General features: G+C 48.4%; 1 protein-coding gene across 1 annotated transcript in view; it reads left to right on the top strand.

Annotated features, from left to right (window-relative positions):
• LOC119436762 (uncharacterized) overlaps nucleotides 1-2,643 on the top strand; it is a 115,339-nt gene extending 112,696 nt beyond the window's left edge. Inside the window, exon 5 of the mRNA XM_049659976.1 lies at nucleotides 877-2,643. Coding sequence (XP_049515933.1) covers nucleotides 877-1,130 — 254 coding nt within the window. The 3' untranslated portion in view covers nucleotides 1,131-2,643. The remainder of the gene's footprint in view (nucleotides 1-876) is intronic.
• The last annotated feature ends 15,201 nt before the right edge of the window (nucleotides 2,644-17,844 follow it).

The raw sequence follows: 17,844 nt of genomic DNA, 5'->3' as shown, positions 1-17,844 counted from the left end.
GCACACACGCGCGCACGCACGAACACAAACAGATAGAGGGAGAGAAAAAAAGCCCGCCTCCATTCCACCTTGTGAAAGTGGATGCACATCGAAGCTGTTGCGGACGTTAGACAAGCACCACCACCACCACCACCACAAGCGACGTAGTACCTCACGCGCGCACGCACGTGTGCGGAAGTGCAGCATACATCCTCATTCTCCTAGGCCCTCCGCCAAGCGCTAGTGGCTTATTGAACTAATTGAATTTGTCAAAGTAAATTGCGTCAGACAATTCATAAAGTACGACTTGCACACAAGCTGCAGACACGATAGCTTCGGATTGTAATTCGAATATACGAGAAAACATAATGCTGTTACGCGGAAACTCAGACAAAACCCTTTTCCAGCTGCCATTTAAGGTCTGTCTGAGTGGCCGCGGCCACTGGGTGGCGGTACTGTTTTTGGGTGAGCACAGAACGAGCCCACGAAAAGCCCCCACCAACTAAAGGCTTACAGCTTCGCTGTAAACTGAAGCGCGAGCTTATTTTCCAGCCTCGTTGCTGACGCTGCACGCATGCACTCTTTGAAAGCGCACTGATGATCCGAAAGCAGGCATGGCGAACAGGAGTGTTTAGCTGCTCGCGTAACAAGCACACTCGTTTGAGTGTTTGCGTAACAAGCGCTGTTACGCAACGTTTGAAAGTCCCGTGCGTTGTCTAACGGGCCTCGTTTGCCGACTTGTAGTTCCGGTTACAGTTGTCGCCGTCGTACTGTGAGAGAGGCACGAATTAATGAAACGCTAGAAGAGGTCATTCTGCGCAGATAGTTTAAAAGAGTAATGGGGCGCAAGCTGCGACGCCACCCTTCTTCTTTTTTTTTTTTTTTTCTCTCTCGCAGAGGAGACGGGGCAGACGATGGTGGTGCGCAGCTGTGCTCTCGACAGCGGGACGCTGACCGTGGACACGGAGATCGTGCGCATGAGTCACTGCGGCGGCTTCTACTTCGAGGACCGCTACGTGCGGGGCTGCCTGCAGAGCTGCTTCGAGGACGCTTGCAACGCGGCCGGTGGCGGCCCTCACAGGCGTCCACTGCTCATGCTGATCGCGCTCTTCCTCGCCTCAGCCGCCAAGCTCGCGTTGGCACGCTCATAGGACGCCTGGGCGAAGGCTGCTACCAAAGACTTGTTGATGCATCTCATGCCGCGTGCAGTGTTGGCGGCTACAGGCGGGCATGCATGTGTGCGCACGTGCGTGTGTGTCTATGATTCAGCCTCGTGTGTATAGGGGACTCCCGTGTGAGGAAGGGACCAGAAAATAAGCGCGGTGTGTGCTCCCCTTGCTGACGCATCTGTACATCCTATAAAGTGCGCGTGAAAATGTGTGGTCCTGAGTGCCGTCGGCGTTTGCCATTTACGTTTTTATGATTTTTTTTCTTGTTGCACGCTTGTCAGTCACCCGCTCACGGTATCGTCGCTTGTGCTGTATCGCTTTCTCCGCTGTTGCGAGAAAACAGGAGCGAGGGGAAGGGCAGGGTCATCAAACAGATGGGAGTATTTGGTTCGCTACCCTGTGCTGGGGGAGGGAAAACGAGGTAGAAAGATAATCGCAAGAGAGATGGAAATGGCAACTGTGGAAGGCCCGCGCAAAGTGTACCACGCGGTTGGTTGGTGCGCTGCTGCCCATCGCCCTGTGTCCTGTGTTAAGGCTAGCGCCGCATCGAGGCCCTCTGAGGCTTGACGGCTAAGCGCAGCCGGTCGACCGGCTATTTAGCTGAGTCGGAGCCACTGAGCAGCAACCTTGTCATTAAAGCGCGCAGTGACGTCCGCTAGAAGCCACATCCACTGCATTTCCGCTTTTTTCGATGAAAATTGTTGTAACTAAAGAAAACCAACATTCAAATTAACCGCAACAGTAAACATTAGGCCGGCGTCGTATGTTATAACCAGTGATTAAGAATACGGGCTTTACGGCTATTCGCAATACCATTGCGTGAGGTTCATATACAAGCAGAAGCGCCGCATTCTCAAACCAAATAAAACGTCCCAGCGTCACTTGAGTCCTCCCGTGCACGTTTTTAATTATAGCTGTGCCTATAGTTATAACGAATGCGCTATAAAGTAGAAAACGCAAATTAAGCCAAATAATATACAGGGCGCAGCAAATGTTTAAAGACTTTATGGCGCCGTAAAACATAAAATCGGGGCAAATAACTTGGGCGCTCCACTTGTGCCGTTAAAAGCGAGCAAAAAAGAAAAAAAAGAGACATTATTCCCCTTGACTGTAACACAAGTCCTTAGCCGTTTTACGCAGGCATCCATGGAGACCTGAAGGAACACTTTAGGAACATCAAGTCCTATACTATGGAGCAGAGCACAACGTTTTTTTTTTTTTTTTTTTAAGTATTGCGGGTCTCGTTACCCAAATGCCCTCATGTGAAGGTATCGTCATAAATAATTCAAGGCGATTTTAGAGGCAACCATTCTACCGAGACAACTGAAGTTGCGCTGTGTGGGTGCTTTCTGCGGGCGCGCTTCTGTGTCATAGCCATGTACATGAACCTGTAAAAAAAAAAAAATAGCACGACCTCGTTGGTAACCGTATTTGTTAATTGATGAAACGTTGTCATCCATGGACATTTTCCCCTTCTGATCGACTAGAGACACGACTGTATGCCAGTCAGAGAATGCCGCTGCTAAAAACATGGGCCGGTATTCCTTAAATCCTCTTACGCTATAGAGTTGTTGATGCTGGACATATTATTAGCGAATTCGACCAGCTAATGGCAAATAATTCGTGTATACGAACGAAAAGCTTTGTGAATTCGGCGTATCATTTTTTTTTTCGTCACCGGAATCGCCTTCGGTTCACCCAGTAAAGTGTTTTATTCAAAAGATCTGTCATTGTGATCGCCCATTTTCCTTCATGATATGAACCAAAAGACGCGAAGTCTTCCTTCGCGTATTCAAGGACGCCGAATGTCAAGCGTCTAAGGCCCTGTATTGCATTGTTTGGATTGAGCTCCTAAATGTGAATGCTAGACACAGGTTTATGAATGATCATTAATAGTAAAACCGCAAAATATTTTGTGGCTATATAGGGCGTCCCAGCTAGCGTTAGCCAAGGTGTTCAACGAAAAAAATTATTTAAACAACATGGTGAAACATGCCATTATAAAGACCTACGGCGTTCGGTCGTCAGACCTCTCAAAACCGAACATGTAGATCTTATAATTGCATCTTGAACCGTGTCTTTTTTATTCTCATTGAACGGCTTGGCTAACGTCAGCTGGGGCACGCGGTATGTTAAGTCGTCCCAGAATTATGCCGTGGAGTGTCCACATGGGCACTTGCGAACGAAACGCTTTGTGAATGTGGCCTCTCAACATTCTGCACCATAATACATTGTTCTGGCCGTGTTAGCAGCATGCGAGTAATAGCGCAGGCGCACTTGTAGCCTTTTATCCCAAAATAAGTGAAAAAGCTTCGCAGCGTTACACAATGCGTCAGATGCGCCAGATGTGATCGAGAGACAGCCAGTAAGGCTCGACTAATTTCGTGCGTGTTCGACTGAACACGTGCACGAGCAGTCACCAGAAGAGGACAGACGTCTCGCGGATGCTGACATTTTGTTTGCTGCGCTGACCTGAACGTGGCGTCTCAGCGAGTGTCAATGGCCTTTGGAGGCCTGTGACGCAAGGCCAAAGGACACGTGCAATTTGGCTCCGGTTTTTATTAAACGTACACTATGTTCTCGCATTTCCATAAATGTTTGCGTCGAAGTGAGGAATAGGCAGAGGATCCTCGACCACACCTTTTTTAAAATACACGCACGATCAAGCCAAATTATTATTCACCGTTAGCGAGATATATTCGGCTGCGCAGAGTTTCGTTACAGGGTATACAACAGAAAGGAATTTCTTTACATTGCCAGACGTGTGGTTCGAATGGTGGAAACAGATTTAAGCATGACTGGAATGATTTGTTGCAGCGGCACCGAGACAGGCTGAAGGCACGCAATAACTGCGTCTGCACTTCGTTTGTGAATGGGAGGCGTTATACAATCAGCGTATATAATGCGATTTCGTGACAAAGTATGGTATGGCAATTCAATAAAAGTGATGACGACGTACGAGTGCTCTGGCAAGGTAAAAAAGGACGCTTGCGCCATGTTAATGCGTCGGAGCGCGCATTGTTGTGCGTTGCATGAACTTGTTACGGAGTTGGGCCAGTGAGTCGCAGGGTCTTTATGCCCCTTTTCGCGCTATAGATGTATAGCTGAAGTTTTCTACAAGGGGGCCCCGCTAAACAAAGCTCATTTCATTCGTACTTATTTTACCGTCGCTTATACTGTTGTGCCACTTCATATGTGATTAAGCTGTCTACATAGAGCTTTTGCTATTACACTATTATACGCCTTCGCCTGCAGATGCTGACCAAACGTAAAAGCAAGTGCTTATTTTCGCTATTACGAATACTGTAATAAAATAAAACACCATCTACATCGTGTCTTCACGCGAAAATCTTTGTTGTGATGCTTGAAACGCTAGGTAGACCACCGATGTGTGGCGCATAACTCAACCACGCCATGTACCAAAGATGAGGCGGCGCTAAAGTTGCATGAACATTTCCTGCCGATGGTAGCTGATGCGCAAGGTGTGCATTTAAAATTTCTCACGCGGTAGTCTCCGCAGCTCCGAATCCCTGGAACAAAATAGTGCCTCACTTTCGGAAAATGCAACGAAAAAGCTAGCAAGAAGTCTTCTCCTCTACCCCGCACTACTTTGCAGAGAAGCTTGCTTGCGGTGTTTTGAATTTTGAACATGAGGTTTTTCTCACTCGAGCATGCATGGAGCCCGACCGCAAGGCCAAACAACTGAAGTAACTGTTTCCTCCGCAACGCGTCCAATTGGCTGAAATAAAACGGTTATGTAGTATACGAGGGGGTACCCAAAAGAAACCGCAATAGCGCTAGCGCGCTGGGTGGAACTATCGTAGTACGCATTTCCCCCGCTAGGTGAGCATCGAGCAACTCGTTTTGAGATCATTCTACCCAGTGACGTCTCCCGGGAGGGTTTCCTCCGGCTACAGTGATTTCCTTCATGCAAGGAGTTTCGCGCGCTCCTCGTCTTTTGTGATGGCCGATTTAAGTGAACAGCGCGCGGCTGTGAAATTTTGTTTCTTGCTCGGGAAAAATGCCGCCGAAACTGTTGATATGTTAAACACTGCTTACAAGGACGATTACTATAGGAAAAACTCAAGTTAAACTTTTAAAAAATTCAAGTGGTTATCTCGGTTCAAAAAAAGGGAAATGTCGAATCATCACAAACCTCGTTCTGGACGTCCGTCAACTTTACAAACAAATGAAAATATAGAAACAACTGGCGCACTTGTGCTTGAATAGCGACGACGGACCACTGAAGAGCTGGGGAACTTATCTGGACTATCTTCGAGCTCGGTTCAGCGAATTTTAACAGACGATTTGGAAATGAGAATGAACGCTCCGAGATTTGTACCTCGAATTCTGAAAGACCAGCAACAAGATGGTCGAGTGTAAGCATGCCGTGCTTTGAAAGAACAGCTCCAAACCGACCCAGACGTCCTTTCCTAGGTCATTACTGGTGACGAGACATGTACGGCGCTATTCTTAAGACCCCGAAACCAAACATCAATCAAGCCAGTGGAAGATGCGATTGTCACCTCGTCCAAAAAAAGCACGTCAAGTGAAGTCAAACATCAAGACCATGATGATTCGCTTTTTTAGTCATTATTGTTATTATTGTTACGTGAGGGGGACAGTGCATTCGCAGTTCGTTCCACCAGGTCAGATTGCTATTCAAGCTTTCTACTGAGAAGTACTGAAAAGATTGCGTCAGAGAGTGTGATAAAAAGGGCCTGATTTGTGGCAGTCGCGAGACTGATTTTTCCACCACGACAATGCACCAGCTACGCAGCTAAGTAAGTGCGCCAGTTGGCAAAAAATAGCATGACACCGTTACCCCGCGATCCCTACTTACCTGACCTCGCTAGGTGCGACTTTTTTCCTTTTTTATTTATTTTTTTTCTCCAGTGAAGAGGAACACGAAAGGACTGCGATTTCACGAAGTAGAAAAGGTGAAGAAAAAAATGTGAGAGGAGCTATCTGCCGTCTAAACAGACGAGTTTGAGAAATGTTTCCAAGAATGGAATCACAGATTGGACAGATTGGACAATTGAGTGTTTAAGTATAATGGAGAGTACTTTGAAGGTGATAAGGTTGTTTTGTAAGAAAAAATAAATACATAGTATTTTAAAAAGAATTCCGTTTTTTTTTTTTGTACCCCCTCGTATATCGCACGCAGACTGGCAAATACATGCACATCTGCGGCGGAAGTTCTGGAGAATATATTTAAGGAGGCCGGAGGGGGTGGGGGGGGGGGGGTGCTATGCATTGTTTTCGCGCTAATTAGCACACAATTACATACGTCCACTGCAACATGTTGAACAAATTGAATCGGCAGTTTTGTTAAACAAATCCTGTAGTAGCTTTCAAGAGAGCTAATTGGCATATTTCACCCGTTGCATGCAATCACCGGCGTAAGAAACGGCCGGTGATTGAACCTAATTTAAACCTAATTTATCCCAGCAGTAGTTTTTACAAACAAATCGGGTAGTGCTTTGTCAGAGAGCTAATTAGCATCTTTCACCCGTTTCATGAAATCGTGCGCCTTCGTAAGTAACGAAAATTAAAACTTGCTTATCGCAGTACCTCGCCTGTTCCTTTTGGAATTTTGTGCAGCTATGAAAACCGATCCAACGCTAGAGTAACCGCTAATTTTGTGCTCTTACCTCACCACGTCCGGAAAACGCCAGCTGCAGACGCTATACGCTTGCATGTAAGCGAAAATGTCACACAGCTGCCAGTAGTAAAAGTAGTAGTGAGTAGTAAAATGCGCAGCCTTTATCGCACATAGTCGCAGTTAGGTGCAGCTACGACAGTAGCGACGCAGAAGATACTTGTTTTTTTTTTTTTTTTTTTTTTTTTTCTAAGAAGGTTCTTTATGCCAGCTATTTTCAAAGGAATCTTTGCGAATCGAATAAAAAGAAGGCTTTAATAAAACATTTTGCTAGACTTAAAACCACTGCTGTAATGTTCGGCGGACCATTAACGGCAACATCGACGCATCCTGAGTATACTATTCAGCGCTACAGTAAAGGTCGATGATCGAGTTCGCTGCCCCAAGCACCGCCATAGTAAATGAACTTGTTGTTGGGCTAGACAGTGCATGCCATACAAGTCAAAGTATACAGCGCGCAATAAAACACCAACGCACAGACGCTTCTATCATCTTGTCCTTTCTAGTAGCTATTATTCCGCACGGAACCTTCAGTTTTTGTCAAACACCAGTGGAACGCGCAGAGATACACGCATATACCTCATGCTTACGCACGCAAGTTCAAATGGCACATGCCGCGCGATGGTTGAGTTGGATACCTCCGCGCACTATGTGAAAATAAACGAGGGCGCGGAACGTTCAGTCGCAGCCACTGAGTTAGGGGACGCTTAACAGAAGTAGCAACCCGTAACTTGCGTGCGAGTAATGTTCCACGGAATCAGACGGACAATAACTCAACGCCTTCTATAAGGCGTTGTGACATGAGGCCTGGACGTACGCAGGGGCGCTCTAACGTAAAGCTATTCCAAACTTTTCTATTCCAATTCTGCAATCAGCCCACCACGATTGGTTAAAACATTTTCGGGCCACTCCCAACTTCGCCTCTCTGTCACGCGACGTCACGAAAACCGCGATAGCTCCCCATCTGACATAACGTGTACACACTGATTATGCATGATTAAACCGCGCAAAAGGAAAATAATTATTCCTGCTTCGACGCCTTTTCAGCATTAGCCCTCTGATATTGGTCCAATGTTTTCGGGCTGCGCTTACTTCGCCTGTCTGGCACGCGACCTCACAAAACCGCGAAAACTCACCACGTCAAAGTGACGTGTACGCGAAAAAAAATGCATTAATATGCCGAACAATATTGAAACACTTTTCTGAATAGCCACAGACTGCCCCGTTCCGAAAGGAATAGAAGATGGATGCCCGCCGATCACTCAGGCCCTCGCTACTCGCACCTGCCGGTGAGCATGTATTTATTTGCGCATGATAAACCCATTTGCGTGCCAGTAAAACGTTATCGAGCCATTTCGGCACGTATACGACATCGCTCTACCAACGCTTCCTTGCTGAGGATCCGTTTTAGCGGCACTCTTATCCTTCCGTTGCACGCCGCCGTGATTTTCGACCAGCCACCGGAAGCTAAGTAAGGTGAAGCGGACCTTTCGGAGAAGCCGGCACCACCCTCTTCATGAGGTTATCTATTTTCACTGTGCTGGCTCGGCCCCATCGAAACCCTCTCCACTAGAGCGTGCTCCTGGTCTCTTGTCAGCCAATTAGATAAGAAACACCTCTCAGTGCATGCAATGTTATTCGCTTTGAAAGCGAACAAAGGTGACCTCCTATAAACGAGGAGAGTGTTTGGTTGGGTTGCTCAGACAACGCTGCGGGTCACCGCCCGATGCTTGCGACGATGGTTACGTAAATTTGACGTGAGGAGACTGGAATAAAAACAGTTTGGGAATAGCCTTACGTTATAGCGCCCCAGGCTCCCCAGGCTTCGTTAGAGGGCTGATGATTTCGTTAGAAAGCATGCAGTGACGAAAGCCTCAACTCGATACGCTTTACCGTGGACGTCCTGGTTTCCCCCTTTCGTTGCAACTGCTATCAGCCTACTAATGTGGCGTCACGTATCCGGTCTTCCAAACGTTAACTTCAAAGATAAGTTGCTTTAAAGCAATAACCAATGCCATGATTGGGAGAAAACATGCCGTATATTGCTATAAGTTGTTCCTTCGATGGGTCTGCACACTTCCGGACCGCAAAATGCTGAGAGGTGCGCGCCCCAACGCTTGCTTTTGTCACGATTTTTAATTGTTGCGTTAGCACAGAAACATACCCTAAAGCAGTTCTTGTCAACCACGCGGAATCAGCTCCGTTATGAGCTCAGTACGAAATGGGAGGAAAGACAACAGGAGGCGAATCATTGGTAAGAGGAAAACCGGTTTCGGGTTTACCTGGGCGCGAAATTGATTTTGACCACCCACGTCATGTGCAACTCGTTCCCAGATATATCTGTATATGTGGAGCGTAAGTTTGTGATCGCCGGCATTCTAACAGCGCCTCACCGAAGTAATTAGGCACATTTTTCATAAACTCTCTTGTCCTTGTTTACACGCCAAAATTTAGTCAGGCTCATTTTTTCACCAGACTTTTCTAACTTTTTCTTGGCGTCTCTCTCTCTCTCTCTCTCTCTCTCTCTCTCTCTCTCGAAGTTTTACGGTTTCCGCGAAGTGTTAAGAACATATCAGCGCAGTAGTGACCTGGGGGTCGCAACAATGTGCACAATTTGGACGAAGTGGGCCTTGTAGATAACAGAAGTCCTGAGCTCTTTCACTGAATGCGTCCTCTAGGAACTGTTTTACTTAAAAAAATGCTTTGCAAGAAAAAGCAGAGAGAAGGATAATATACGATGATGGTATGCATCGCCCATTGAAATATGCAGTCTCTCGGCCTTTCCATGTGACGTCACGGCTCCAAGTCTGCATGCAGGCCTTATCTTATCTCAAAGGCGTTGAATGAACATCCGCAGCTTCTTCCACGCAAAAGCGTAAGTGTCGGGACACTTTTCATCAAACGGGAATTTCAAACACGAATGTCGCATTCGTTGTAACTGCACGCGCGCAAATATCGAACAGCGATCAGGCGCCCACAGCTTAAGAAGAATTTCATTGCGGTGAGCGCGCTTGCTTTTCGCCATATAAGCGAAAGTCATCGCATGGACTACAGCAGTTGAACGTTTCACCGGGTGACATCGTATATTCTGACGTTACTATAGTCTGACGTTTTAGGTTTTGCGCACCCAAAAGTTGGGGGACGCGATTCGCCCGGCGTACAAAAGGCGTACAAAAGAACGAAAGCAGGCCTTCAATGGGTGCTCAAAGACGCTTGGGTGCACCGTTTCTAAAACGCCCTATTATATACAGTTACGTGGGTTCAAGTTTCGCCGTGAATGTTGTCGTCACTTGTTCTACCACGCCCCTGCTGCGCGCGTATACAAATAAACTATATTGTTTCTCTCACTGGAATCGAGTGCGAACTTCTTTCACGAGCTGGTGCTGCACGCACCCTCGCCGCTCCCCATAAATCCACGACGAAGTGTTTCAACCTCGTTTGCAAGGCAGTCACGCCGTGCGGAACTCGCTACATTTCGAAGCGAGGAACTGCCGCCGAGCAGCTCTCAGCATCTCCGGAGCTAACCCGCTCACTGGCGCGGCGAGCTAAGCGCGCGCAATTAGCGGCACCTGTTGCATCGACGCTCTGGCTGCCACGCAATCAGCGAAAGACGAATTCGTATAGTTACGTGCACAGTATTTACGAGGTGATTAAAGAGTCAGCCGGCACGTGCGACCAAAACTCGCTCAACGTCGTGCAATGCGGCGACGCTATATATGGAGGGCGATGATGACACTCTAGATTACCGGAGCACTGGATATAGACCCACTAGTGCATACGCTACTTCTGACAAATGGGTATACACGTGTCGGACATGGGGAAATTCCTTACAGATGTGGTACAGCTGCACTTTCAATCCATGTCCCGCGTTCCGGTGTTTGTTCCGGTGGCCGACTATAGCGCGCAGAATAACGCAAAGACAGCTCAATACACGTGAACGACTGTGTGTGTTTTTCGTGATCTATAGAGGGTGTTCCAGCTAACGTTAACCAAGCTCTTCAACGGGGCAAAAAAGCGGGGTGTTACAGTCGATTTACTAATAAGTATATCCGCCGGGATACAAACCAACCCGAGTATCAGTTTTGTGTGCATGTGCTACTTTCATGAGGTGATGTTCTCGTAATTTTGCTGGAACACAATGTTCCGTAAATTCACGAGAATGGTACTACGCAATCATGCATGTTTATCTTTCTTTTCTCTTCTTTTTCTTGCGCTCAGGGCGTTTAGTGAAGTGATGGCGAATTTGCCAGGCCAGACAATATAATATCCGGTGCGGACAAAAGCCGGAAAACAATAATACACCTTGCCAATTTAATCTCCTGCGTTTTCTTTTTCACCGGTTCAAACAAGCGCAGTTAGAACAAGCGCAGCGTTTCCTAAGAGACACCGGATTGAACGACAAAATGTGACTGTGCACTGTGTGGCGTTTTATGTCTCAGTGGGACATTGACATTCTATAGGACTATTATCGCGCCTTCCCAGACTGTGGGCAGCGTCCCCTATGCCAATTTCGTATTGTTCAATCCTTCCTTCTTTTCCCTTCTTTTGTACCACTTTCCCCTGCTCCAGAACAGGACAGCCAACCTTCCTGTGTTTACTTTGCTTAAATCTCTTACTCTCGGAAAAGTGTATACTGCCTTCAGCAGGGTTGGCTGCCCAAGCGAGGCCATCAAGACCGTCGCGTAGGCGCCTCCGTTATGAGAGTATTTAGGCATCGCCAGTGGGTGCACCTAGTTCTGCGCATAATACACTGTCTTTTGATTTGAATGTGGAGGCGGCGACATGTGTTTTATGCCGCCAACGCCACGAAGCCAAGCAGCGACATGCGCTTCGATGTCGAGTTTGACGACGCCACGAGGCGGCATGCGTAACATGCGCCGCCCCGCTGGTTGCCGCAGCCGCGCCCAGACTTAAGCAGTTCTTCAGCCAACAAAACTGATGGTGTGCACCTTACGAGTGTAGAAAACCCTGGTGCTACAGAGCGCACTCGGTGCACGTGACTGCTGACGCTGGCGCTGCATCTTGCAAGCTCGTTTTCTTTTTAATGGCTTTTACCCACTAAGAGGGGGTGCGGGTGAGGTGGGTGATGAAATATAAAAAAGTTTGCACATCCGGCGCGATGTGCAAGTCTATATGTGCATGCGAAGCATCTGCTGCACAACGCATGTGCATAAATGTTAAATAATGTTTAACACATAGATACAAAATAATGAGGGATCTCCGTATACGCTGTAGGAAAACGGCGACGGTTGATGTATATATATATATATATATATACATCCCTGTAATGCCCAATGTATCATATATGCTACGCTGAGTTTGATGCCTCAAAACGCTGATTGAAATGCGCGATACCTAATACACAAAGCCCATAGTTGCATTTTTACACGCTGGAGTGAAGTTTCAGCAGTGGACAGTGTAACTAACCATTTGCTAATTAATTAATTAGTACAGTAATTAAGTTATAATTGAAAAACATTTCTTGTTTTTTTTTCTTCTACTTATATGCTCTTCATGACCAGAAATAAATGTCAACAATTTGTTCCAATTTTTCTTGATGTGGAACTGTGTTTGGGCATCACAGGGATATATATTGTAGTGGGGAATATGCATGTAGGCGCCGTGGGCATTGCCATCGCTTCGGCGCGATACCCGAGCTCGAGCTACGGATGCCAACAGCTAGGACTGTGCCTACAAAGCCACTTGCGATCCCTCGGACGAGTCTCAATAAATCCCCCTTTCATTTGGTGGAGGTGCTGGGTAACCTCGAAAACTGGAACTCCGAAGCCGGACGCTACCCACTGCTACGACCATGCCTGACGACACCGCCCAGGAATATACACCTCAGCCTCCAGCGGTCATCGTTTCTGGTGTGTTGCGCCAGCGTGATCCTGCCGTCTTTAGCGGCACCGATGATCATGACGTGGAGGATTGGTTGTCATCGTACGAGCTGGTAAGCCGGCACAATAAGTGGGACGACGCCACCAAGTTGCATAACGTGTTGTTTTACCTTACCGGCGTCGCGAACCTCTGGTTCCGAAACCACGAACACGATTTCACCACATGGACTGCATTCAAGACCAGTTTTGCAGAAGTGTTCGGGCGTCCCGCTGTGCGCAAGCTTCGCGCTGAACAACGCCTACGTGGGCGCGCGCAACTTCACGGTGAAACGTTCACCAGCTATATCGAAGATGTCATTGACCTGTGTAGGCGGGTGAATTCGTCAATGGCAGAACAGGACAAGATAAAACACATTATGAAAGGCATTGATGAGGACGCCTTTCAAATGTTGTTAGCGAAGGATCCGCGTACTGTGGCTGACGTCATCAACTTGTGCCAAAGTTTTGACGAGCTACGGAAACAACGCATCTTAGCTCGACGCCCACCACCCACGGAAGATTCGCTAGCAGCATTGGTTATTGGCGACAACCAGACAACTTTGCTGACTCAGATAAAAGAATTTGTGCGGGAGGAGGTTGCGCGACAGCTCTCCATTTTGCCGACCACGGAGAAGCCTTCTCACTCTTTGGCTCCAGCGATCCGGCAGATGATTCAAGAGCAAGTGACCGAAGCTCTTCCATCTTCGTCTCAGCCGGCTCCCGTGGCCGCACCTCTGACGTATGCTGAGGCGGCTGCACGGGCTCCTCGCCTACCGGTGTTCTCTCCTCCGCCTTCAGCGCCTCGCCCGCCGCTGTTCTCTCCTGCGCCTTTGCCTCGGCAGCCGGCGGCTCACTTCTTCGGTGCACAACAGCAGGATACAAATCCTTGGCGCACTGCTGATAACCGCCCCATATGCTACGCCTGCGGCACCCCGGGACATGTAGCGCGCTTCTGCCGCCGGCGTTTCCCGGCCTTCATGGGCACCACGCGAGCCCCCAACTACGGATTCCGACCATTTCGTATGCCACAACAGCCGCCACCGGAAGTCTACGTTGCTGATGACGTACCAGCTCCAGAGTACCAGCCCTTTGGTGCTCGTCGCTCGCCTTCCCCTCGCCGCCGCTCCCTCTCACCTATGCGTCGTCGGCCCAGCGCCAGTACTGAGGCGGAAAACTGATTTCCGCAGTTCCTGAGGCACGAACTGCGTCGTCGTCGGAAAATCGAAGTCCTCGCTTCTCCCCCGCTAACGTTATTGAAGTGTCAGTGGATGGCATCAAATCTTTTGCGCTCGTCGATACAGGTGCCGCCATATCCGTGATTAGTGAAAAGCTTTGTCGTTTATTACGAAAGTGACCATGACGCCTTCGGTAATATCGCTTCGAACAGCCACCGCTCAACAAGTTCAGCCCGTCGCTATGTGCACTGCCAGGGTGCTGATTCGAGACATTTTGTACTCGATTGAATTCTTTGTGCTAACCTGTTGCTCCCACGATGTGATTCGCGGCTGGGATTTTCTGTCGCGCCCTCATGCCGTCATTGACTGTGCACGTGCTGAGGTTCAGTTCTCCGTTCTGTGCGATTTGCCACCTCACGACTTGCAAGTTCCTGATGTTAGCAGGATCTGTGTAGCTTCAGATACTGACCTTCCTCCACACAGTGCTGTATTTGTCCCTCTTTCATGCACATCGCTTGCCGACGCGACGGTCTTGTTCAAACCCGCTGCCATCTTCAGTCGCCGCCATCCTATATTGTTGCCTTTCGCCCTCCTCACGGTTCACCATGGTGCTGCGGAAATACTGGTTTCTAACCCAAATTCGCACGTTTTGGCTTTGCGCTGTGGCGAGACTATTGGCACCATCCAGACTGTGGACGATGACGTTATTGTGTCTTTCCCTGCTGCCGACGACCAGACTACAACTAACGTAACAGCACTGACGCCCCATGTGCCATCTGACCGGATCTCACCAGATGTTTTTTGTCGCTCTATTGCCGATGACCTCGACCCGACACAACGTGAGCACCTACTTACCCTTTTAACTGACTTTCACGCCTCTTTTGACTTGAACCAAGCGTCATTAGGCCGCACAAGTACCGTTTCTCACCACATTGATACGGGGCGACACGCACCATTACGCCAGCGACCGTACAGCGTGTCATCCACCGAGCGTCGTGTCATTACTGAGCAAGTTGCGGACATGCTTGAACGTGGCGTTATCAGACCTTCATGTAGTCCTTGGTCGTCTCCCGTGGTACTGGTTAAGAAAAAAGATGGCTCGATTCGTTTCTGTGTGGACTATCGTCGCCTTAACAAGATTACACGAAAAGATATCTACCCTCTACCGCGTATAGATGACGCCCTGGATTGTCTGCATGGTGCCGAATTCTTTTCTTCTTTGGACTTGCGATCGGGTTATTGGCAAGTCCTGATGGATGAGTCCGACCGCTCGAAGACAGCTTTCATTACGCCTAACGGCCTGTATGAATTTACGGTGATGTCATTCGGCCTATGCAATGCACCTGCGACATTCGAAAGAATGATGGACAATCTTTTGCGAGACCTCAAATAGAAGACGTGTTTGTGCTACTTAGACGACGTAGTAGTTTTCTCCCCTGATTTCACCACTCACCTTACTCGTCTACGCGAAGTTCTGACTTGCCTTGCCACCGCCGGCCTTCAACTTAACTTGAAAAAGTGCCGCTTCGCAGCCCGCCAGTTGACCATACTTGGTCACGTCGTTTCCAAAGACAGCGTCCGCCACGACCCTGACAAGCTTCGTGCTGTCGCAGAATTTCCGCGGCCGACTACAGTGAAAGAGCTCAGAAGTTTTGTCGGTCTCTGCTCTTATTTTCGTCGCTTTGTGCGCAATTTCGCCTGCATCGTCGCACCTCTGACGAAGCTCCTGGCTGGGCCTGGTGACCTTCGTGATTGGACTCCGGCATGTGAACAAGCCTTCATCACTCTGCGTCGTCTACTTACCTCACCGCCCATTCTCCGTCACTACGACCCGAGTGCTCCGACCGAAGTTCACACGGACGACAGCGGCGTTGGTCTTGGAGCCGTCCTTGCGCAACGCAAGCCTGGCTTCCCGGAATATGTGGCTGCCTACGCTAGTCGTGCCCTCACAAAGGCAGAAACCAATTACTCTGTAACAGAAAAAGAGTGTTTGGCTATAGTTTGGGCTTTAAGCAAATTTCGCCCTTACTTGTATGGCCATCCCTTTGACGTTGTGACAGACCACCACGCGCTGTGCTGGCTTGCGTCACTGAAAGACCCGTCGGGGCGTCTTGGACGTTGGGCTCTTCGACTCCAGGAATTTGACATTCGCGTCATCTATCGCTCCGGGCGTCAACATTCTGACGCGGATGCCCTCTCCCAGTCACCCATGCGATCCGACGACACGCAACCCGCATCCACGGACTGCCCGGTTGCTGCGCTTACTGTTTCTGACATGCCTTCTGAACAAAGAAAGAATCCATGGATTGCGTCTCTCATTGACATTCTAACTACTTCTTCAACGGATACATGCCCTCGAGCCCTTCGCCGCCAAGCCACCCATTTTGTGCTGCGGAACGCCATCTTGTACCGCCGGAAATATCAGCCAGACGGTCGCAAATGGCTGGTCGTCATCCCTCGCCATTGCTACGTATTTTATTAACTTCTATACGTGCTTATGCTACAAGTTTGGCACGCAGAAGAAGAAGTAGTTTATTGATGGGAAAATGGAGTATCTGGCCTGCTACTCTACGTAAGGGAAGGGGAAGAGGGGAAGAAAGAGGGTCACAATGGGGGATGATAATGGGAGAAACGAGGTGAAAGAACGCATCGCATAAATGTTATCATCACAAGCATGAGTCGAGGCCCGTGTCGCCTAACAAACGTGAAAGAGCACGCATTGTCTCTATCGTCTGCCAACTCTGTGGGCATGCGCCTAGCAAGAGGTCCTCCGACAGCGGTCTATTGCCTAATTGCCTCAAGGTAGCTGCCAGTGTCAGTCTTTCGCGCGCATACACAGGGCACACCACGAGCACATGGTCTATACTCCCTACAACGGCACACACTGAACAGTTCCAACACAGCTGGCTAATGCAACTGACCGGTATGAGGTAAGCTCATAAGGAGTGTTTCCAGGCTTCAAGAGAGCAACCAGGCGGCTGATCTTCCACTGCTCCAGAACAATACCTGAAACCCATGTGTCATTGTAATAATTGAGCAGCGCAGTGCGACCAGCCCTGCCAAGGTGAAAAAGAGACGAGTACGAAATACCGTCAGGGCCAGGGGCAGATGAATGCCGACACGACGCAAGAGCAGCCTCTAATTCAGGCATCGTAAAGAGCAAGTCGTAGTGGTCACCAGTGGCGTAGCCAGAAATTTTGTTCGGGGGGGGCTCAGGTTGCAGCGCGGCCTCCTCCTCATAGAATTTGTCGAGGGATCAAATACATGAATAATAACTTCATTGCCAATGCCATATAGTATATAAGATGCTGCAAATGAATTATTGAACGCTACGCACTGTCAAGTAAAATATGCATTTTTTCATAAAAGAATATATTCGTATGTCCTAAAAATTCTGGCAGAAATAACTGATATCAATGCGGCCGTGTTTTTTTTTTCTATTTAATAAGGAAAAAAAATATCACACGGACATTAGAACTATATCAGTTCGAAACCAGCAAAGCAGTGTATACAGCTGATATGAAGAACGTAAAGGCCATGAAATGAATAAGTTGAGGACAAATATTTTCATGAATCTTCGTCATTCAAGAACCTTGTTTACATTTTTGCACATATGCAACGGCCAGGAAAAAACCTCAATGACGCTGTCCCCAGTTGCAATAGATTGCGCAGGAGCAGCTGTTACCGGTCGTGTATTGTAGTTACACCGAGATTATACTCGCAACAGTGAATACAAATAAAAAGTAGGAGAGAGAGAGAAGTCATAAGGGAAAGGCAGGGAGGTTAACTATGCTGAGCCCGGTAGGCTACCCTGCACGGGGGAAGGGGGAGAAGGGATTGAAAGAGAAGGAAGAGAGAAGTTCACAGTTCACACGTTGCATATTTACAGTTAAGCATTCATCGCGGAGTTTCGTCAAAGGCGGTCATACAGGTTTGTGCACTTCAAAAAACACAGCAGCGCCTTTGTAGCCCTGCACATA

The sequence above is a fragment of the Dermacentor silvarum genome, chromosome 1, assembly GCF_013339745.2.
Source record: "Dermacentor silvarum isolate Dsil-2018 chromosome 1, BIME_Dsil_1.4, whole genome shotgun sequence".
NCBI classification, from domain to species: domain Eukaryota; kingdom Metazoa; phylum Arthropoda; class Arachnida; order Ixodida; family Ixodidae; genus Dermacentor; species Dermacentor silvarum.
The sequence above is the reverse complement of the archived record's forward strand: the minus strand, read 5'-3'. Positions and strand labels throughout refer to the sequence as shown.